This window comes from Galeopterus variegatus, unplaced genomic scaffold, assembly GCF_000696425.1.
Source record: "Galeopterus variegatus unplaced genomic scaffold, G_variegatus-3.0.2 Scaffold1524, whole genome shotgun sequence".
NCBI classification, from domain to species: Eukaryota; Metazoa; Chordata; class Mammalia; order Dermoptera; family Cynocephalidae; genus Galeopterus; species Galeopterus variegatus.
The window spans coordinates 255,590-280,200 of NW_007727635.1; the positions used below are offsets into that span (position 1 = coordinate 255,590).

Genomic DNA, 24,611 nt, shown 5'->3' on the forward strand with positions numbered 1-24,611 from the left:
TGTTACTCAGCAATAGAAACTGGTAGGGTAGCTCATCACAGAGGAGGTTCCAGCAGGGACTGGGCAACTACATAAGGGTTTGGAAGAGGTGATTCCTGAACCACCATAGATAAGGGGCCTCTATGACTCCTTTCAAATCTAGGATTATTGGATGAAAGAAAAGAAAAAGAACAACAACAAAAAAAGAGTCAAAACAAAATCTGAAATCAAGAGATTTCAAGCTCTATTTTTCCTTTTCAAAGATCAAATCTGCCTCCCATCATGAAGTTTGTCTTCTTTCCCCCCCCTTAGGTTTTCTTCTCATTTGCTCTCCAGGTGGATAACACTTGATAAACGAGAATTCTAGCCTGTCTCAAAGTAAACTTAATATTTCCAGACAAAGCATCCCAAGTTCCCCCCAAACCCATCAAAAAGGAAATTGCCTTTCCCCCCAAAGCTTCTTCTGATATTACAGTATAAACAAGTGGCTTAGGGATTTACTTAACAATCGGAAAGAGAAGATCCTAAAATTGGCTGTGCTGATTCCATTGTAATTTTCAATCATTACTACTCACTTCAATTTCTTCAATCAAGCAGGACATCAAATGAAACCCTGAATGAGTTCAAGATTCTCAGTTCTATTAAGAATTATAGTGATCATCCATAAAAAGTCTACTCACTTCCATTCAGTCTAAGATGAGCCAGTAGTGGAGGATGGGTTGGCTTAGCCAGGCAAGGGTTCCAAGGAAACCAAATCAAAACCTGCAGGTATTTGGGGCCTTTGTGCCTGTGGGGTGGGCAGGGGGTGCTCATGAACCAGGTTTAAATATTCTGCATATGTCTTGGGATGAACTTGTCATACAACTATGGGCTATACACTTTACTTTTGCAATCCAATTTAACTCTCCCCACAACCTATTTTACAGGTGAAAGATGAGGCTCAGAGATGAAAAGAGACTTGCCCAGGTCATACAAGTGGTAACTGGTGGACCCCAGATCAGTATCACTCCAAGCCTGGCCTATTAACCACAATGACTCCCTTTAGCAGGGTCTTGGAGGGGCTCTCCTATTCGTTCTTGCAAGTTTCCCCTTTGGCCACCTCAAGCTCAGGATGCTTATAAAGGTTACTCAAGAATTAATCAAAATTAATTAAAAATTTACTCTGTACCTTCAGAACCATGACTCTCACAGGAAAAGGGGCTTGAAAGATGGTGTCTTCTCTTTTTCCCTCTGATGCTACATACTGAGATTCCTCAGGGCTTAAGCCTCCTCTGTCCTCTCTTCTATCCTCTCTCCCTAGGTGCGCAAGTCCATTCTCTTGACTTTAAATGTCTTTTCTTTTTTTAATTGGTTATAAATATTCATGAGACACAAAGCTGATTGTCACCAGTTATGCCCCAGATGTGATGGCCAGATCCATACTGGCAGCATGCCCATTAGCACAAACTGTGATCATACCCCGTGTCCCCCACCCAATCATCCCCAACCTCCCTCCCTATCCCCCTCCCCCGTCCCCCGTGACCCCCCATTCCACTTTGTATTCCTCGGTCTGCTCTCTCCCTCTGCAAGTTCAATGCACCACTGTGGTCTTTCTTTCCTTCCTTCTTTCTCTCTTAGCTCCCACGTATGAGGGAGGATGTGTGGTATTTATTCTTCTCTGCTTTGCTTATTTCACTCAGCCTAAGTTTCTCATGGCTCATAAAATACATTTGCAGGTAAGTCTCTCCTCTGAGTTTAGTTTTTCAAGCCTAATTCTCAAACTTACCTCACAAACTGGATCTCCCTGCCACAAGACTTCCTCCTCTCAGAAAATTGTGCCATTTATCCTTCTATCCCTGTCATCCTTTTCCACCCTCCCTCTCTCCCTCATACCCAATCCCTCAACAAATCTTGTAGCTCCTGTCTCCAAAATGTATCTTAAATCTCTACACTCTTCTCTACCTCCATTACCATTTCTTCAGTCCAAGTTATTACACTCTCTTGTCTTATTTATAGTGGTGACCTCCTAACAGATCTCCCTGCCTCACTCCCTTATCTCTCTTTAATTGATTATCTACACAGTAGCCAAAGTAATATTTTAAAAAGGAAAACCAATCATGTCATTTTCTAGCTTAGAGCCCTTTGCAGCACTGTCCAATAGAGCTTTCTGTAGTGGTGGAAATATTCAGTATCTGCACATCCGATATAGCAGCCACTAGCCACATGAGGACTTGAAATGTCACTTGTGTGACTGATAAGTTTAATTTTTAATTTAATTTAATTTTAATTAATTAAGATTTGAAGTTACGTAGCCACATGTGGCTAGTGGCTACTGTATTGGAGAACACAGCTTTAGTGTGCTTTCTTCACATTTAGAAGAATCTATCAGAATCTGCTTTTCCTGGCCTCTGCCTGTGTCTTCACCATATCACAAGGACAGTTCCCTCATCCTCTGCTCCAGTTATACTGGGTTCTTTCCAGGTCTTCAACCATACCAAGCTCTTTCTCAGCTCAGTGCTTTGCAATGCTCTTCCCTGGGCTGCAATGCTTTTCTCTTGCTTGTTACATGGTTGGCTTCTTTTCATTCTTAAAGGGCTTCAGCTTAAATATTACCTTTTCAGATTATCTGTTCTATACACAGACCTTTAAAACTAAACTGGTTCAGTTTTTAATTAGCATTTGTTACAAGTTATAATTGCATTTTTGGTTTTTGTTTACTTGATTTGCATTTATATTGTTCCCTGACTCCCACCAGTCTGTAAGCTCCCGGAGGGTAGAGGCCATGTCAACATGGTTAGTTAGGGCATAAATAGAGCCTGGCACAGTGCCTAGCACTTAGTAGGTGTTCCTCAATAAATAAGTGGATAGTTCCCACTGTGCAAATGTAACAAAACAGGAGCTGGATGGTTGAACTAGGTTTTCTGGCATCTCAGTGATACAGAAAAGTACAGTAGTATATGGTCCATTCCTCAGTGGGACTAAAGATTCATCTCTGTTTGTTTGAAAGCAACAGGCTTTGGTGTTTTTCATTTATGATATATGTTATAATCATACTTTAAATATCCCCTTAGGAGCCTAAAGATAAAACGTTTCCCATATTTATTGATTTGGCTATTTCTATTTGTGATTTATGAATAAAATAAAACTTTATAAAACTCCTTAGAGCTTCAGCAGTTTTTTATTGATAACTGTCATTGATTTATTAGCTCAGTCGGTCCTGGTTCTGTACATTCAATGGAACAACAATTTCTTTGGCTAGCTTCCTTGTTATCCTGGGAGTGACTTTACTTATAATTTAGTGTGAGTTTTAACTGTGGCCCTGAAACTCTGCATGCCTGCTTGTGCGTGAAGGTCTCTATGTGTTTGACAAGTTTTTTGCAATGCTGGGTACATAACAGAGCATACATATAGCAGGTTTTGCGAGAGCTGAGTGGAAAGCTGCCCTTGAGTTTCTAGACTTAAGGTATGCATTCAACAAATGATCTGATTCAGATTAAGCTTCCAGTTCTAAAAAGTGTTAGTTTACTTCCATCCAGTCTGTTTATATCCTTACCTTACATCTGAAAGAAGAGACTTGAAAAATTAGTTGGACATCTTTTCTAATCAGCATTTCTGACCAGGCCAGCCACAGGGGCTTATCTCTAAGGGAAGAGACCTTTCTCCAAGCCACTGAGCCCTCTGCTGTCATTCCTTTCTGCTTCAAGGGGACAGTGAACTCCAGAGTAAAAACAGTATATGTCTTGGGTTGAGCTACCCCAGAAGCAAACTCTGAGGCAAGAATAATAAATGCAAGTAGGTTGTCTGGGAGGTAATACCAGGAAGCACCTACAGAGGAGTGGGGAACTAGATAGGGAAGGCAGCCAAGAAAGTGTGTATGATCAAGTCACTCACCAGTGTCGTCAGCTCAGGCTTATTCCTGCTGAGGAACCCTGAGAAGTTGTGTAGAGCACATGCCTGAGTTTTGACACCCAAAGTGCAAGGAAGCTGGGGAATTTATGTCCCAACTCCCATTAGTTATTTGCTGAGGGCTGCTTCCTGGAACTTTTACGTCTCCCCCCACACTTCTAGCCTGCTTTGGGCATGGGTGAAACATGCTCCTGCAGCCAGAGAAGGACCTTGATTTATTAGCTCAGTAGGTCCTGGTCCTGTACGTTCAATGGAGCAACAATTTCTCTGGCTATCTTCCTTGCTATCCTGGGAGTGACTTTACTTATAATTTAGTGTCAGTTTTAACAGTGGCCCTGAAACTCTGCATGCCTGCTTGTGGAATTTTAGGTACTACAGTTGGAAGTTGGGCAGGTGAATACTGAACAGATAAGAGGAATTGCATGGTTAGTGTCCAGACAATAGCTATTGACCGGTACATTTATATATCTAAATATATATAAAAAACATGTATATATTTACACATGTATATATGTGTGTGTGTGTGTGTGTATATATATATATATATATGTATATATATATATGAAAGTATGTGTGTCTGCATGAAACACAGAAGAGTTTAGGTTCCTTGTGGAGGATACCAATATTAATAAAGCAAATTTATTTCACAGGGCCTAACAGTTTTAGTGGGGTGAAAGCCCTTTAGTTTAAGATATAGCCTAACTTTTTAGTATTGCACAAAGAAATGCTAAGGTTGGGAAAAAAACCCCAAAACTTTCACAGGACTAAAATGTCTCTGGTGTGGATATGAAAATTGTAACACAGCAAAAGTGCTGTCTCTAAGGGCAGATGCCCTTGGTGCAGCTAAACCTAATGATGAGAAAATATGTGTGCTAAAAGCTTCAAGGCTACTCTTTTTTTTTTTTTCCTTTTTGTCTTTTTCTTCGTGTCCGGTAACGGATCGCAACCCTCAGTGTCATGCCCGTACCGGACCGGGACCGGCAACAGGATCGCAACCCTTGGTGTCGCGCCCGCACCTTGCTCAGCCAGTGAGCAGCCGGTCTGTATGTGGGATCCGAACCCTCGGCGGGAGCACCACCGCACTTCCCAAGTGGCACACTGTAGCAGTGCGCCACCGGGCTGGCCCTTCAAGGCTACTCTGCCAATTAATGGTTGGTTCCACATTTCACCTTCAGCTGTTTCTCTAGGTTTCCTAGGGAACTAAGTGTTGCCATAACGATTATCTCATTGGTTCTTTTGTATGTCACATACTTAGTTTTATGACTCCTTTGATGGTAAATTGCTTAAACTATTTTTAAGTTGCACCTGTTTTAATGAAAATTGTCATGTAGCCAGTTTGTTTACATTTTCACTATGACTGATTAACCACCTGTGTTCTTTTCTGTAACTTTTTGCCTGGACAATAAAAACCAAGAGAAAACCTGATTCTGGGTTACTCCTAGGAATTCTCCACTCTTGAAGGAATTCCTCCTGGGATTAACCCTTTCGGTCCTCTCACTGCTCTGGAGAAATGGGCTTTTAGTAATCCTTTGCATCTCCGTCACCCTGGGAGAGATGACAGTTTCTGTGTGATGCAATGTGTCTTTGTGGCATGTGGTAGTGTTTGGGTACATGTCTTGGTGACATGTCTAGTTTTGATGAAACTAGATGAAAACCTGGCCCCCATAATGAAGATTTGGAGGGGTCCAAAGTATGAAATGTGTTATTAATGTCACCAAGTCATGGAAATGGAGAACTGGAATAAATACTACTGCTAATGGCAGATATTTTGTAAGTGCTAGCTGTGAGCTAGGTGCTCTATGAGTGAGTATCATGGATTGTCTCATTTAATCTTCACAAAATTCAATGAGGTAAGTATAATTATCACCCTCATTTCTTAGTTGAGGAAACTGAGAAAGAGAGATTACATCACTTGTCCAAGGCTACACAGCTAAAGAAAATTAGAAACACTCTCATCTAACCTCTCCATTTTACCGATGGGGGCAGTGTCTCGTCCAAGGTCACACAACTGCTTTGGACTAGGCTAGTACTGGAAGGTAAGTGCTGAAATCCCACCATGCTTCATTCTCACCACATTCAATCATATACTGATGTCTTGCCCCTTGCTGTTTTGTTTGTAGCTGGGAGCTAAGGACACATCAGAGAGAGTGTCTGGGGCAATACCAGCAGTGTTTACCACATACCTGTTTCCCTTCCATTGCTCCTCTCATCTCCTTGAATGTCGAGGTGAATTCTCCAATGAAGTCATGCTTGCCATTGGAGTCCCAGTCCCATACTATGCACTGCGAGAGAAAAAAAATATTATTTTTCTTTTTCTTTTTTTAAATTAAGAATGAAGCCACAGCAGCTGAAGGCAGAGTGAACTTTATGGGGAGGAGTCGATGAAAGATGTTTGGTCTGGAACAAAAGCCCAGGAGTCTGGGATTGTGGCATATGAGATGTAATATTCCTTTGGTTTCGCTAGTCTTTTACTTGGCCTTTTTGCCACAATCTCCAAATAGTCCTGATGCAGCAGTGACTGCAATAATTTGCTCATTTTTCAGATAAGGTCAGTAAGATCCAAAGAAGATAAGTGACTGGCCAAAGGGACCATCCAGTGAGTGAAAACCTGGCACTTGAAGGTAGGTGTCCTGCCTCCAATCACAGTGCTCTTTAGCCCCTAGCAGTTAGCGTCCTTGGTTTATAGCTGAAATCAGATGCTTGAGTCCATGTCTGTGCCTTCCACAATGGCAGCTTTGGTTTAATGACTTAAATGGGACCATATTAATCACATTTTTTTCCTTTTAATTTTTCTGAAGGCAAAAGAGCACTGACAACAAAAATGAGTAAGAAGGTAATAAAGTGAAAACTTTAACTGCACCCACATGAAAAATGGTGACGGATAGGCCACACTGGTAAATGTTACACATCTATTGTATACAAGATGTGACCATTCACTTTTTAAAAACATTTTTATTTTATTTTGTCAATATACAATGTGGTTGATTATTGTGGCCCATCACCGAAACCTCCCTCCCCCTCCCCTCACCCCCCAACAATGTCCTTTCTGTTCGCTTGTTATATTAACTTCAAGGAATTGTAATTGTTGTGTCTTCTCCCCCCACCCCCCCCAGTTGTTTGTGTGTTTATTTATTTATTTTTAGCTCCCACAAATAAGTGAGAACATGTGATATTTCTCTTTCTGTGCCTGACTTGTTTCACTTAATATAATTCTCTCTAGGTCCATCCATGTCGTTGCAAATGGCAGTATTTCATTCTCTTGTATAGCAGAGTAGTGTTACACAATTGACCATTCACTTTTAACAAGAGGGCTCTTTTCAACAATGTTAAGGTTAAATTCTGGGCTCCCAAGTGACACTTGGTAGAGTAACTAGGTCAAATCAGCAGTAATCCCTCTGGTCACATGGCTAAGAGAAGACAAAGGTCCCCATTTTATCCAGGGCAGAAGTTGGACTGAGGTCTCAAGCACCTTAGGTATCACTTCTACATCTTAAGCCAATGATGTGCAGCAAAGAAGTCCCAGACCTCAGATAATATCGAGACAGCAGAGGGAACCTTTTACTCAGAGCTTTTCCTTGGAATATTGTGGATCTAAGAGGCAGCCTGGTCCTTCCTCAGGATACAGATCCCACCGGCCAGTCCTGCCTGAAAAACCTGACTTGTAAATCTGTTCCCAGATCCTGTGGGATGCTCCACAGGTATACAATGAAATACGTCTAAAATGAAACATGACTTTTCCCCTAAATTTATTCCTATGCATTTATTTTCTGTCACAGCGAGATGCACCAGTACTCACCCCATTGATACAAATGGAAAACTGGGCATCATTCCCAATATTCTTCTTGCTCCTCGCCCTCCCACATCAGGTCCTCTCCATTCTGCCTCCTAAATGCGGCTTCCCTCCAGCACTTCTGTCCCTTCCTACTGTTCCTTCTCAACTTCGTTACAACACCCATCGCCTAGCTTGTCTCCTTGCACTCCCTTTCCCCCTGTAATCCACTAATCATGTTAATTTCCTGCTTGAAATCAAAATGTGCGTAGGCTAACAGGTCTTCAGAAGACTTTCATGGTCTGACCCCCTCAATATTCCCATATTCCCAATTCACCCTTTATGATCTATGTTTACAAAATTTTAAAGTTTCTCTAATATGGGATACGGGTAGGAATAAAAATCATTTGCTTAGACTTTTTTTTTTTTTTTTTTTTTTTGGGGGGTTTTAAAAAAAAATTAATTCTTTTTTTTTTTTTTTTTTTGTCTTTTATCTTTTTTCTATGGGATACGGGTAGGAATAAAAATCATTTGCTTAGACTTTTTTTTTTTTTTTTTTTTTTTGAGGAGTCTTAAAGAAAAACTAGCTTCTCAGCCTCTACTGTCTTTAAATGTGGAGGACTCAGCAGGTAATTTTTTGTTTAGAAAACATAATAATAAACTCTTTGGTTAGAAAAGAGAATGCATTAGGATAAATCAGCATGGAAGAGGTTAAGACAAAGGGAGCTAAGTTGCTCAGATGAAAAAAGTAATGGTCAAGCTGAGTTTTCTGTTTGGTAACTAGAGACACAGAGGTGGGAACCCAGGGCTGTGGGTTGAGAAGAAATTAGGGAAGGTTTCATCAGAGGGTGGAAGATGAACCCAGCATTGGGGTAGGAGGAGGTGAGAGGCAGTTTAGAAACTGTGCAAACTGTGATGTCTAATTCTCAAGGCCAGGTTATTCATATATCTCTGCGAACCCCGCCCAATTGCTCCTCTTCCAATCATCCCTGAGACTCCAGTAAATCTATAACTCATAATAGCATTAACGCTGACGGTGACATGGAGAATAAAGGAGAGGAGCTGTGTCTGTGTTTTGGGGGCAAGTGGACCAGAGAGCAATGTGAGATTCTCACAACAATGACTGGGAATTGAGCGTGGAGCAGGACTGAAGAGACAGAGAAAGAGCTTGGCAGGGGAACCCGAGGAGTGGAACTCCACAGAAATACTGTGGAGGGTTGTCCACTTTTGCAGTTACATGGAATTAGAATTCAAGTAATTTTATTTAGATTTTTAAAACAAAGTTTGGCCCCAGAAAGTTAGAGAATTACAATTAAAATTCAGTTAAAATCATTACTCGATTTACACTAACATTTTGGTCATTATGTGTTCACTCAATTGATAGATGCTAAAAGCAAATTGCTATCATGTGAATGTCTGAAAGTTCAATTCAATTCAATGAAAAAAATGACCCTTGAGCTTATAAAGTTTGCCTTAACTAATGTCACTAAATATTTCTGATTTTCTTTGCAATCGGATGGTAGGATTATACCAGGCATACCTTGAAGATATTGTAGGATCAGTTCCAGATCACCACAATAAAGCAAATATCACAAGAAAGCAACTCACACCAATTTTTCAGTTTCCCAGTACATATGAAAGTTATATTTACACAATACTATAGTCTATCAAGTGAGCAATAGCAGTATGTCTGAAAAAGCAATGTACATATCTCAATTTATAAATACTTTATTGCTAAATGATGCTAACAACCATCTAAGCCTTCATCAGGTCATAATCTTTTCGCCTTGATGTTGATGGCTGCTCACTGACCAGGGTGGTGGTTGCTGAAGGTTGAGGTGGCTGTGGTAATTTCTTAGAATAAGACAATTTTCAGAAAATTGTTATAAAATTTTCAGTTTTTCATAAAAGGAAAGAATTCTATGTATCATGTGATTCTGTTTGATAGCATTTTATCCACACCAGAACTTCTTTCAAAATTAGAGTCAATCATCTCAAACCCTGCTGCTGCTTATCAACTAGGTTTATGGAATATTCTAAATCCTTTGTTTTCATTTCAACAATGTTCACAGCATCTTCACCAGGAGTAGATTCTATCTCAAGAAACCTCTTTCTTTGCTTATCCATAAGAAACAACTCCTCATCCATTCAATTTTTATCATGAGGTTGTAGCAATTCAGTCCCATCATCAGGCTCCACTTCTAACTCTACTTATCTTGCTATTTCTATCAAATCTACAGATACTTTTTCCACTGTAGTCTTGATCTCCTCAAAGTCATCTATGAGGGTTGGGAATCACCTTCTTCCAAACTCCTGTTAATGTTGATATTTTGACCTCCTCTCGCAAATCATGAATGTTCTTAATGATATCGAATAGTGAATCCCTTCCAGAAGGTTTTCAATTTACCTTATCAGAAGAATCACTATCCATAAAGTCTATAGCTGTATGATGTGTATTTCTTAAATAATAAGATTTGAAAGTTGACATTACTCCTTGATTTATTGGCTGCAAAATGAATGTTGTGTTAGCAGGCATGAATACAACATCATTTCCTTGTACATCTCCATCAATGCTAGTGGGTGGCCAGGTGCATTGTCATTGAGCAGTAATATTCTGAAAGGAATCTTTTTTTTTCTGGGTAGTAGGCCTCAACAGTGGACTTAAAATATTTAGTAAACTATGCTCTAAATAGATGTGCCATCATCCAGACTTTGTTGTTCCATTTATAGAGCACAGGAACAGTAGATTTAGTATAATTCTTAATGGCCCTAGGATTTTCAGAATGGTAAATGAGCATTGGTGTCAACTTCAAGTCACCAGCTGCATTAGCCCCTGACAAGAGAGTCAGCCTGTCCTTTGAAGCTTTGAAGGCAGGCATTGATTTCTCTTCTTTAGCTATGGTACCTTCTTCTATTAGAAGGCTATTTTGTCTACATTGAAAGTCTATTGTTTAGTGTAGCCACCTTCCTCAAGTATCTTCTGGATCACTTGCTGCAGCTTCTACATCATCACTTGCTGCTTCACCTTGCACTTGTATATTATGGAGATGGCTTCTTTCCTTGAACCTCATGAATCAAACTCTGATATCTTCAGACTTTTCTTCTGCAGCTTTCTCACCTCTCTCATAGAATTGAAGAGAGTTCGGACCTTTCTCTGGATTAGGCTTTGGTTTAAGAAAATATTCTGGCTTGTTTGATCTTCTACCCAGACCACTAAAACTTTCTCCATATCAGCAATAAGCCTGTTTCACTTCCTTATCATTTGTGTGTTTACTGGAGTAATACTTTTAATTTTATTCAGGAATTTTCCTTTGCATTCACAACTTGACTAACTATTTGGGGCAAGAGGCCTAGCTTTTGGCCTGTCTTGAAATTCAACATGCCTTCCTCACTAAGTTTAATCATTTCTAGCATCCGAGTTAAAGTGAGAAACATGTGAGTCTTCTTTTCATTTGAACATTTAGAGGCCGTTGTAGGGTTATTAATTGGTCTGATTTCAATATTGTTATGTCTCAGGAAATAGGGAGGTCTGAAGAGAGGGACTGAGACAGGGAATGGCTGGTTGGAGCTGCAGCCAGAACACACATAACATTTATTGATTAAGTTTCCCATGGGCATGATTCATGGCACCCCAAAACAATTACAATAGTAACATCAAAGATCACTAATTGTGGATTACTGTAATAGGTATAATAATAATGAAAAGTTTGAAATGCTGTGACATAGAAGTGAGCACATGGAGTAGGAAAAATGGTACCAATAGAATTACTTGGCACAGGGTTGCCACAAACCTTCAATTTGTTTAAAAAAAATGGTTTGGGGACCTCAAGAGCCTAGGGCTAGGGGCACTCCTGATGCTGTTGCCACAGACACCACTACTTTGCAAGTGGTCCACCACAACTGCTGCCATACAGGTGACCCATCAACCACTCAATTGCATTAACAGAAAGAGAGTCACCAGTGGAGCCTGGGAAAAGAGGTCAGCAAGTGCAGACCTGCAACCCAGTGGCCCAAACCACAGGAAGAATTACACGGTTACATACAGTAGCACCCCTGGGGGTGAGAGGTATGTATGTAGCCCATGTGACTGCCTTAATCTGGGGAGAGATACATGCAGAAACCCAGGATACCCAAATAGAGTAAGGAAAACAATTCCCAATCACCACCAACCCATCCCCCAACTGGAGAAAGCAAGGACCCAGGAGGAGCCTCTGTCTGTAAGAAACAGGAAAGAGAAACCCCACTCAGAATCACGTATTCAAACTGAGGAGTTCCCGTATATCCCAGTGTATGCATCAGGGTCACAGGATGCTAGCTGGTGTGTCAACAAACCCACCCAGGGTCACCCACCCCAGCCAAAAAGTGACAGGGCACCAACACGCTTCTCCCAAGAACTCAAGAGCTTCCTCACATCCTTGATGAACCAACACAGTGTCACTAACCTCAGCAAGGAAAACACCTCAATGTGTATGCCACAGAGGCATTCATATGCAACTCCAACACTGAATATGACTGAAATACCCACACGGAGACTACACTACTGTGTCTACCCAGAACAAACAACAACACACACTACTCAATTATTATAAAACACAACTATAGGAGAAAGTCTCTCTCCTCAAAGCCCACTCCAAAGTAACAGAAGAGGCAACTGCTCTACCAGATGACCACACATCAATGTAGAGATACAAGAAATACAAAACAAAACAAAACAAACAAAAAAACAAGAAAATATGACATGATCAAAAGCATACAATAATTCTCTAGTACCAGACCCATAGAGCAGGAAACCCTTAAAATGACTAAAAAGGAATTCTGAGCAATGATATTAAGTAAGCTCAATGAGATATAAGAAGACTTAGTTAGACAACACAATGAAACAAGAAAAACTATCCAGGATATGAAGAAGGAAATTTACAAAGATTAATACCTTAAAAAAGAATGTAGCAGAATGCCTGGAACTAAAGGATTCATTCAATAAAATAAAAATCACAACTAAGAGCTTAAGCTGCAGGCTAGAGAAAGCAGAGGAAAGAATTTCTGATCTTGAAGATAGTCTTTTTGAAATAACCCTGGCAGACCAAAAGAAAGAAAAGGAAAAAAGAAAAAAATAAACCCAAATCTAAGAGAGCTAGCAGATAACCTTAAGCACACAACATCTGAATCATGAGCATTCTGGAAGGGGAGGAGAAAGGAAAAAGCATTGAAAACCTATTCAATAAAATAGTAGTGGAAAAATTCCCAGGTATAGGGAGAGACATGGACCTTGAGATCTAGGAGGCTTGAAATTCCCAAACAGATTCAATTCAAAAAGATCCTCTCTGAGACATATTATATTCAAACTTGCAAAGCTCAAAGACAAAGAGAGAATCTTAAAAACAGAAAAAGAAAAGCATCAAGTCACCAGTAAGGGAGTCCCCATCAGACTAACGGCAGACTTCTCAATAGAAACCCTACAGGCCAGAAGAGAATGGAATGATATATTCAAAATACTAAAAGAAAAAAACTGCCAGCCCAAGAATACTATACCCAGAAAGGCTATCCTTCAGAAATGAGGGAGAAATAGTGTATATCCCAGACAAACAAAAACTGTAGGTGTTCACTACCACATGACCAGCCCTACAAGATATCCTCGAGGGGGTCCTGCATCTGGAATCTGAAAAACGATAATCACTACCATGAATAAATAAGAAGAACAAAACCCACTGGTAGAACAAAAATGCAAATGAGCAAGAGAAATTATATCTTACCACCTCAAAAAAAAAAAAACAAAAAACAATAAACACTGAAGACATGAAGAAAAACAATAAAAGGGGAAGAAAATAACAAAATATATTTAAAACATCCAAATAAAAATCGATAATATGCCAGGAGTAAGAGAATACCTTTGATAACAATCTTAAATGTAAATGGTTTAAATTCACCACTCAGAAGACACAGACTGTCTGATTGCTTTAAAAAGCTTGACCCAACCACCTGCTATCTTTAAGAGACTAACCTCATGTAGAAAGACAAAACAGACTAACACTGAATGAATGAAAAACCAAAATTGAGCAGGAGTAGCTATTCTTATATCAGAAAAAATAAGCTTTAACCCAGAAACCATAAAAAGAGACAAAGAAAGCCATTAAATAATGATGAAGGGATCTATCCAGCGAAAAGACATAGTAATCATATATATATATATATGCACCTAACAATGGAGCACCCATATATATAAACACTATTAGACCTAAAGAAAGAGATAGACTAAAATATGATAAGAGTTTGGGACCTGAACACCCCTCTCTCAGATTGAATAGATCATCTAGGCAACAAATCAACACAGAAACACAGGATTTAAAGTATACTTTTAACTAATCAGACTTGGTAGATGTATTAGTCTGTTTCTGTTGCTTATAACAAAATACATGGAACTGGGAATTTTATATAGAAAATGAAATTTATTGCTTACAGTTTCTGAGGCTAGGAAATCCAAAGTCCAGGGAACATATCTGGTGAGGGTCTTGGTGGTGGCAACAGTGACTTGGTGTTTCACATTGTGAAATGGCAGAACAGAAAAAGCAATAGCTCTTCATGCACTCTCCTTTTAAAGCCCTCAGAACCACACCTCTGACCACTATTATAAAGACATTCACTACGGTATGGTCTTACAATCTAATCACCTCTTCAAGGACCCACCTTTCAATTACCATAATAGAATTTCCTACCCTCAACAGTTACAGTGGGCATTAGGCCTCAGTGAGGTTGGGGGATATCTATAGAATATTTCATCCAAGTGCATTCTTCTCATCAGAACATGGAATATCACCAGGAAAGACCACATGTCAGGTCACAAATCAAATCTCAGCAAATTTTAAAAAACTGAAATAATTTTAAATATATTTTCAGACCACAATAGATTAAAACTAGAAATCAATAACAAGTGAAACTCTGGAAACAATACAAATATATGGAAGTTAAACAACATGCTCCTAAATGACCTATGGTTCCAAGAAGAAATTAAACAGGAAATCCAAAAATTTCTTGAAACTAATGAAAAAAAAGACATTTCATATTAAAACGTGTGGGGTGCTGCAAAAGCAGTACTAAGAGGGACGTTTATTAATAAATACTTACATCAAAAGAATATAAAGGCTTCAAATAAATGAGTTAATGCTACACCTCAAAGAACTAGAAAAGTGAGAACAATCCAATCCCAAAATTAGTAGATGAAAAGAAATAATTAAAATAAGAGCAGAACTAATGAAACAGAAACCCCTAAAATGATACAAAAGATCAATGAAACAGAAAGTTGGTATTTAGAGAAGATAAACAAAATAGACAAATCATTAGATAGGTTAACTATAAAAGGAAGAGAGAAGACCCACATCAAAAAAAAATTATAAATGGAAAAGGAGACATTACAACTGATACCACAGAAATACAAAGAATCATTAGACAAGTATAAACAAGTATACGCCAGCAAATTTGAAAACCTGGAAGAAATGGACAAATTTTTGGACACATACAAACTACCAAGACTGAACCAAGAAGAAATAGAAAACCTGACAGACAAATAAAAAGCAATGCGATTCAAACAGTAATCAGCGGTCTCCAAACAAAGATAATCCCAGGACTGGATGGTCTTACTGCTGAATTATAACAAACCTTTAAAGAGGAATTAATGCCAATTCTCTTCACACAATTCCAAAAAGTTGAAACAGAGGCCATTCTCCCAAACTCATTCTATGAGGCCAGCATCACCCTGATACCAAAACCAGGCAAAGATACAGTAACAACAAAAAAGAAAACTACAGGATAATATCTCTGATAAACATAGACACAAAAATCTTCAACTAAATATTAGCAAACAGAATAAAGCAAGACATCAATATATATATACACATACACATGAACTGTGATCAAGTGGAATTAATCCCAGGGACACAAGGATGGTTCAACATATGCAGGTCAATAAATGTGATACACCACATCAACAAAATCAAGGACAAAACCCATCTGATTATCTCAATAGATGTAGAAAAAGCATTTGACAACATTCAGCACCCCTTCACGATAAAGGCTGTCAGCAATTTAGGTATAGAAGGAAAGTATTTCAACACAATAAAAGCCACATATGACAAACCCACCACCAATATCATCCTTAATGGGGAAAAGCTTTCAGCTTTTAAGAATAAGAACAAGACAAGGATACCCACACTCACCACTCCTGTTTAACATAGTATTGGACATACTAGCCAGAGCAATCAGGCAAGAGAAAGAAATGAAGGGTATCCAGATTGGAAAAGAGGAAGTCAAACTTTCTGTTTGCAGATGACATGATCCTGCATACAGAAAACCTAACGGCTCTACAAACAAGCTCTGAGAGCAGATAAATGATTTCAGTAAAATTTCAGGATACAAAATCAACACCCCCAAATCAGTAGCATTTTTATACTTGAACAACAAACTAGCAAGCCTATTTACAATAATCACCAAAAAAATAAAATACCTAGGAATAAATTGAACCAAGGAGGTGAAAAACCTCCATAATGAGAATGACAAATCACTGCTAAAAGAAATTAAAGAGAATGCAAAAAGATAGGAAAACCTTCCATGCTCTTGAGTTGGAAGAATTAACGTTGTGAAAATGTCCATACTACCCAAAGTGATCTATGGATTGAATGTAATCCCCTTCAAAATACCAATGATGTTCTTCACAGAAATAGAAAATAATAATCCTTATATTCATATGGAACAAAAATTATCTCAAATAGCCAAAGCAATCCTGCAGGGGGTAAAAAAAACCAAACAGCTGGAGGCATAAAATTACTGACTTTAAATTATACTACAAAGCTATAGTAACCAAACCAGCATGGTACTAGCATAAAACAGTCATTTGGACCAATGGAACAGAGTAGAGAACCCAGAAATCAACCCACATACTTACATCCAACTGATATTTGACAGGGGTAACAGGAGCACACAATGTGGAAAGGACTGTCTTCATTAAGTGGTGCTGGGCAAACTGGACATCTATAAGTAGAAGAATGAAACTAGACCCATACTTCTCACCATATACCATAATCAACTCAAAATGGATTAAAGACGTAAGTAGAAGATCTGAAACTATAAAATTCCTAAAAGAAAACATAGGGGAAACACTTCAAGAAGTAGGACTGGGCAAAGACTTTGTGAATAAGACCCCAAAAAACAGTCTACAAAAGAAAAATAAAATAAATGGGATTATATCAAACTAAAAAGCTTCTGCACGGCAAAAGAAACAACAGAGTTAAAAGACAACCTACAGAATGGGAGAAAATATTTGCAAACTTTGCATCTAACAGGAGATTAATATCCATAATATACACAGAACTCAAACAACTTAACAGTAAGAAAACAAATATCATGATTAAGAAATGGGCAAAGGAGCTGAATAAGCACTTCTCAAAGGAAGAAATTTGAATGGCCAACACACACATGAAAAATGCTCATCACTCAGCATCAGGGAAGTGCAAAGCAAAACCACACTGAGGTATCATTGTACCCCAGTTAGACTGACCATTATCAAAAGGACAGAGAAGAAGAAATGCTAGCAAGGATGCCGAGAAAGCAGTGCCCTCCTACACTGCTGGTTGGATTGTAAATTAGTGCAGCTGTTATGGAAAATAGTATGAAAGTTCCTCAAACAACTACAGATAGAACTGTCATATGATCCAACAATCCCACTGCGGGGTATTTACCAAAGGAATGGAAATCATCATGTTAAAGGGATACCTGCTCTCCCATGTTTACTGCAGCTCTATTTACAATAGCCAAGTGTTGGAACCAACTTACATGGCCATCAGCTCATGACTGGATAAGGAAAATATGGTATACTTACACAAGGAAATACTACTCTGTCATAATAAAGAATGAAATTCTGGCTTTCACAGCAATATGGACAAATTTGGAGAAAATAATGTAAGTAAAATAATCCAGGTACCAAAAGAGAAATACTGCATGTCCTCACTCATAAGTAGAAGCTAAAGAATAAACAAAATAGTAAAAATAGAAATTAAGATACAACAATCACAATAATTTATTGAACTTTCAAAAGGAGAAAACAGAACTGAGGCCACTAGAGGTGGGAAAGGGATGTGGAGGGGGGGGGAATTATCAAGAAATTGGTAAATAATCACAAAACATGATTACATTGTGTAATGTTGAATGTATGAATTATCCTGATTTGAGCACCAAATATTGCACACAGGTATTGACATTCAATACTATACCCTACAGATATGTACAATCAATTATGTTCCAATCAAAAAGCACAATAAAGCAAAGGACAATGAAATAATTTATGCCTGTATTTTATTGTGCCCTTTGGTTTGGCTGTGGCTACGTGACTTGTATTGGTAAATGACATATAAGTAGAAGCTACTTGAGCCACTTTCAAGTGGAAGTTTAGGAGCTGGAGTGTGACTTACATATGTTATCTCTCCCCCTGCCTTGGTGATCAGCATTCCTAATTGTTGCTGTTTTGTCAGCCTGAGTCCTTAAGTGAGGGTAATGCACAGCAGAGCTCCCAGCTTATCCATGATGGACATATGTGTATAGAAGTCAGTTTTCAGCCACCGAGGTTACTAAAGCATAACCTAGTCTAAGAACTATTTAAATACTTAAAGTGCTATCATTGGAAAAGGTATTGCAATTTACTTTGACTCCAAAAATGGGAAAAATAGAATTTTGAGAGGAGGTTGCAAAAAAAGCAGCAAAGAAAGTATTTACCAACAGTTAAACTTGTCTAAAAACAAAATAATATGCTCATAAAAGAGTATGTTTTACTTTCTAGCAAGAAATGTTCAAGCAGAAACTGTAGGACCATATGCAAAAGATGTAGTAAGGTCAAGTACAGAATGTAATAAAGAATTTGGCAGGGTGTTTTTGTACTTTCTTCTAACTTGGAGATGCTAAAATTAGTTTCAGTTGCATAGGGTGCAAAATAAAGTCAACGAAAGACTTAGCTCATCCTGGTTGAAATGCTGAGCGATGCAGTGTGGCTTTGGGAGGAGTGATGAGACTCCTTTTTCATTTGAGGTAGGGTTAAGTTCTACATCATTCTTGCCAATGGACAGTGGAACAAATCAGTGAGCCAGTCATTTGACAAAAATTGCTCAGGATGTGCTCTGTGATCATTACACTGTAAAACACTGTGAATTGATTTGCTTTTACTTACAACCAGGAACTTTTCTGTTTGCCAGTCTCTCCTTATTGACCCTAACACTCATTACCCAGAGTAAGAGACAGAAGGAAGCTTGCTGGGCCTGGACATAGAAAGAGAAAAAACATGGTCCCTGGGACCCTGTCTTTGAAGCTCATAACTTTGCCTGATAGTAAATACAGCCTGTTGAAGGCATGAGTCTGACACTCAGATACTTACTCTTCTGCCTTTGCAGAAGCAAATAAGAGAAAAGAAATAAAAGCATCTTTTTAAACATTCCTCTGCATTGGGACAGACAGTAGGAGTCCCCTTCTTTACTCCTCTCTTAGATTTCGCATCATGCTTTGGTGAGTTAGTGTCTCTTCTTCATCTGCCAACCACATCTTCAACATGTTTGCAATGTGTTCTCTAGCTGGGGTCACTACCTTTGAACCTCTCTGAACTGGAGAATGAGTCAGGCTGGACAGAATGCCTGTCAGGGCTCTCAGGAACAGACCCCACCACTTACATGGGCTCTGCTTCTTCAATCAGCTAGCATTTCTCATCACAGCAGTTGCAGAATTTTGTTTTGACCTTTCTGAGAAGGGATCCCAAAGGAAAGAAGACACGGTAAAGCAGACAAATAAAAAACACTGTCTTTTCTCCTCTCCCTACCGTGAAGCTGGCTTATGACAGCTCTGATGCAGCTGACAGAGGAACGCATCTTGATGAAAAATAAACAGATCAACCACCCTGCAGAAAAACTGAGACTGAAACAGAGTTCTTGGTGCAAATCAATAAGGGGGCCTTGACACATCAGTGATAGCTCAGCATCTCAAAACTATCTACAAGCCAGAAAGCCTTCTCAAGTTCTTACATCTCATGGAGGAGTTTAGGTATGGAATCTTAAAACGTCTAAGCTCAACAGATGGTCTACTCAACTCCCTCATTTTACAGAAAAGGAAATTGATGGAAGAGAAGTGACTTTTGCAAGTTCACCCAGTATAGGATTTCACTCAAGTTTCTTGGCTCCCTGATTTCACTACTACCACACAAACAGCAAATTATAATAGTTAAAAAGTATATAGTACTTACTACGTGCCACACACTGTTCTAAGCACTTCATACATATCAATGCACACATCACAGAATAACTTATTGTTATGTTTATTTTAAAGATGAGGAAACTGAGGCACAAAAAGGTGAAGCATCTTTCCCAGAACTGCACAGCTAACAGTAGGCAATTGTTTAACTAAGGGAAGTTAAGCTTCATAGCTTGTCTTAACTGAGCATCTTTTATGAACCCAGGCCATTTGCATTTATTGTCTTTAATTCTTTACAATAACTCTGAAGTAACAATATTATTACCTTTTGCAGAACTACCATTCACAGATGCCATTGACAGACTTAGAGAAGGTAAGTGACTTGACTAGACACCTAGCAAGTGACAAAGATGGATTCAAATCCAGAACCCAGGTGTTTGATTTCTTGGCTGATAAGTTTTCTGCTATGCCACACTGCCTCTTAATAGAAGCAGGAGTTCAGGATCAAGCTCTTCTAAGTCTGCTTTGCGTAAAATTCCCATCCTTTGGTTGAAACTGAAAACTACTAGGACCCTCTGAGGTTCATGAACAAACCAAGCAGCATAGAAAACCTGAGCACTTCTCCCATGCAAGAGGATGCAAAGACAAGCAGCATGTGCATTGTCCCTTGGGTTCTCAGCTCTGTCTGCAGAATGAATGAATGAACAGGTGTAACTTGAGGAGTAGGGCTACACCCTCCTGCTCTTATTTTACATTTGCCTTTAACTCATTATAAAAAATGTTCTATGATAACTTACCATACACTACCTTTTTGCAATGGTCAGTCTCATGTGTCTACCAGGTTAACTAGTTAACATTTCCCAGTTATTTAATCAAATAGTAAACTGTTTTGTTGATGTGATTAGACAGTTCATAACCAGTTGACATTAAAGTAAAGGAGATTTTTGTGATTCCATATAAATTTCAAGATTTTTTTTTCCTATTTCTGTAAAAAAATGCCATTGAGATTTTGACGGGGATAGAACTGAATCTGTAGGTTGTTTTTTTAGCATGGACATTTTAACATTAAGTCTTCCATAAACATAGGCTGTCTTTCCATTTATTTGTGTTTCCTTTAATTTCCTTTATCAATGTTCTCTAGTTTTCAGTGTACAGGTATTTCACCTCCTTGGTTAAATTTATTCCTAAGTATTCTATTCTTTTTATGCTATTATAAATGGGATTGTTTTGTTAATTCCATTTCAGATGGTTCATTGTTAGTGTACAGAAATGCTAATGATTTTTGTATGTTGATTTTGCATACTGCAACTTTATTGAATTCATTTGTTAGATTCAACATTTGTGTGTGTGTGTGGAGTCTTTAGGATTTTACAAATATAGGATCATGTCATCTGAATACAGAGATAATTTTACTTCTCCCTTTCTGATTTGGATGCTTTTTATTTCTTTTTCTTGCCTAATTGCTCTGGCTAGGACTTCCAGTACTGTGTCAAATAGAAGTAATGAGAGTGGGCATCTTTGTCTTATTCCTTATATTAGGGGAAAATCTTTCACTTTTTCACCATTGAGTATGATGATAGCTGTTTGCTTGTCATAGATGGTCTTTATCGTGTTGTGGTACAGCCCTTCTGTGCCTAACTTGTTGAGTAATTTTATGATAAAATAGTGCTGAGTTTTGTCAACCCAGAATATCCAAAATGATCTTGAGAAAGAAAAAAAAAAAAAGCTAGTGGCATCAGATATCCTGATTTCAAAATATATTACAAAGCTACAATAATTAAAAACATTATGGTACTGTATACAGACATACAGACCAATAAAACAGAATACAGAGCCCAGAAATAAACCCATCCATATACATTCAACTGATCTTTGCCAAGGGTGCTGAGAATATACATTGGGGAAAGGACACTCTCTTCAACAAATGCTGTTGGGAAAACTGGATATCCACATGTGAAAAAATGAAATTGGACCCCAACCTTACACTATACACAAAAATCAGCTTGAAATGGATTAAAGACTTGAACGTAAGACCTGAAACTGTAAAACTTCTAGAAGAAAACAAAGAGTAAAAGTTTCTTGACATTGGTCTTGGTAACGATTTCTTGAATATGATGCCAAAAGCACAGACAACAAAAATAAGAATAGAGACGTAGGACTACATCAAACTAAAAAGCTTCTGTGCAGCAAAGAAAATAATCAACAGAATGAAAAGGCAACTTACAGAATGGGAGAAAATATTTGCAAACTATGTAGCTCGTAAAGGGTTAATTTTCTAAATAAATAAGGAACTTCTGTAATGTAATAGCAAAACAAACAAATAAATACCCTAATTTTTAGAAATGCATAAAGGACTTGAACAGGCATTTTGCCAAAGAAGACATACAAATGGCCAACAGGTATATGAAAAAGTGCTTGGCATCATTAATTATCAGGAAAATGCAAATGAAACTACAATGAGATATCACCTCACATCTGACAGGATGCTATTATAAACACGCACACACACACATGATAGCAAGTGTTAGTGAGGATGTGGAGAAATTGGGAACTTTGTACACTGTTGATGGAAATGTAAAGTAGTGCAGCAGCTAGGAAAAACAGTATGTGTTTTCCTCAGAAAATTTAAAATGGAACTATCATCTGATTCAGCAATCTCATTTTAATTCAAAAGAATTGAAACCCAGATCTTGAAGAGATATCTACGTGCACTCCCATGTTCATTGCAGCATTATTCACAATGGCCAAGATATGGAAACAACCTAAATATTCATCAATGGATGAATGGATAAAGAAAATGTGGTATATACATACACTAGAATATTATTCAGCCTTAAAAAAGAAGGAAATTCTGCCATTGTGACAAGATGGATGAACTTGGAGGACAATATGTTAAGTGAAGTATTCTACTCCCAGAATGACAAATACTGTGTGATTCCACTTATTTTGGTTGTATGTACAATAGTCAAACTCATAGAAGCAGAGAATACAATAGAGGTTGGCAGGGGCTGGGGGTGGGGTATTTGGGAGTTGTTAAGTGGGTGTATAAAGTTTTAGTTATGCTAGATGAATAAGTTCTAAAGAGCTAATGTACAACATAATGTCTATAGTTAACAATACAGTATTGTGCACTTCAAGATTTGTTAAGTAGGTAGATCAGATCTCGTGTTAAGGGTTCTTAACACACACAAACACACACACACACACACACAAAACCAAAAAAACACAACACACCAAAAATAAAAGGTCACAAGGAAACTTTGGGAGGTGTTGGATATGTCTATGATCTCGATTATGATGGTGGTATTACGGGTGTTTGCACATATCCAAACTCATCAAATTGTGCACATTAAGTATGTGCAGTTCTCTCTCTATAAATGCCAATTTTGTTTGTCTGTTTGTTTTGGTGGCTGGCCAGCACGAGGATCCGATCCCCTGACTTTGGTGTTTTCAGCACCATGTTCTCCCAAGCGAGCTAATAGGCCAGCCCCTGTTTATGTCAATTATACCTCAATAAAGCTTTAAAAAAAATAAAGAAGACTTTCCTGGATGATCTGGGTGGGCCTGATACAATCAGTTGAAAGGCCTTAAAGAGCAGCACTGAAGCCTTCCTGAAGAAGAAATTCTGCCTGTGAACTGTAGCTTCAGCTCCTGCCCTAGAATTTCCAGTCTGCCCTTACTGATGACCTGCCCTACATATTTTGGGCTTACCTAACCAGCTTCCAATTGACAATTGCACTAGTCAATTCTTTGCAATAAATCTCTTTATATATATATATACACACACACACACACACACACACACACACACATACATACATAAATATGTATATAAATATACATATCTCCTCCTGGTTCTGTTTCTTGGGTGGAACTCCGACTGGTACAACTTTCCCCAGCTCCTCCCTTGCTCTCATATATTCACATCTTGAAGTGAGTTTCCAGTGACAGGCACTTGGTTCTCTCATACCAATATAACAACATTTGTTGAACACTTACTTTGCTCCAGTCATTGTTCTAAGCATTCAACATGTTCTGACTCCTTTAATCTTCACAGTAACCCTATCAGTGTGGTGCTATTATTATTATCTCCACTTAATAGATGAGGAAACTAAGAAACAGAGAGCTAATTACTACTGTTAAAGAATGTTCAGGGTGTTTAAGGCATGCTTGACTGATGTCAGAGCTCTGAGGATCTGAATCTAATCCAGTTCCTGGCAGGCAGAAGTGAGCTGTCCACACTGTGATCATAAAACAACGTAACTGCTGCTATCATTGTTGAATTCTCATAAAAGGAAATCTGTTATTCTTCCCTTGACTTTTTAAATTTTTATTTTTTAACATCGCAACTTGTCATTTGCCCAGGTAAAGTAGAAATCTCTGTCAAATTTCTCCCGGCTTCTTAGTTAGACCATCCTCCAAGCTTCCGTTTGATCTGCTTACATCTGCTTTAACATATCTCCAATTACACAGTAACCATTGGCTTATGAGTCTGTATCCACTACTTGGAGGAAACTTCTGAGCACTGAGACTTTTTATCAGGGTTTTAGCATAGTCCTTGGGCACAAGTGAAAACTCAGATGAATGTTTGATGAGTGAATGAAAAATGTCTTTCTCCTTGAGTTGAGTTAATGGCAGTTCTCTTAATGTTTGGCCCTGTCTCCACACTGCAAAGGAAAGGGAAGGTGTTATTATAAGCTGGGTAATTATTGTTAAAGGAGGCAAACAGGATAATATGCTTTAGCAGTTGTAGACATGGGTTGTAGGC

General features: G+C 38.4%; 1 protein-coding gene across 1 annotated transcript in view; it reads right to left on the reverse strand.

Moving 5' to 3' along the window:
* The window catches only part of CPNE4 (copine IV), a 177,728-nt gene that overhangs the window by 48,520 nt on the left and 104,597 nt on the right, over positions 1–24,611 (reverse strand). The window contains exon 6 of the mRNA XM_008577505.1: positions 6,048–6,146. Coding sequence (XP_008575727.1) covers positions 6,048–6,146 — 99 coding nt within the window. The remainder of the gene's footprint in view (positions 1–6,047; positions 6,147–24,611) is intronic.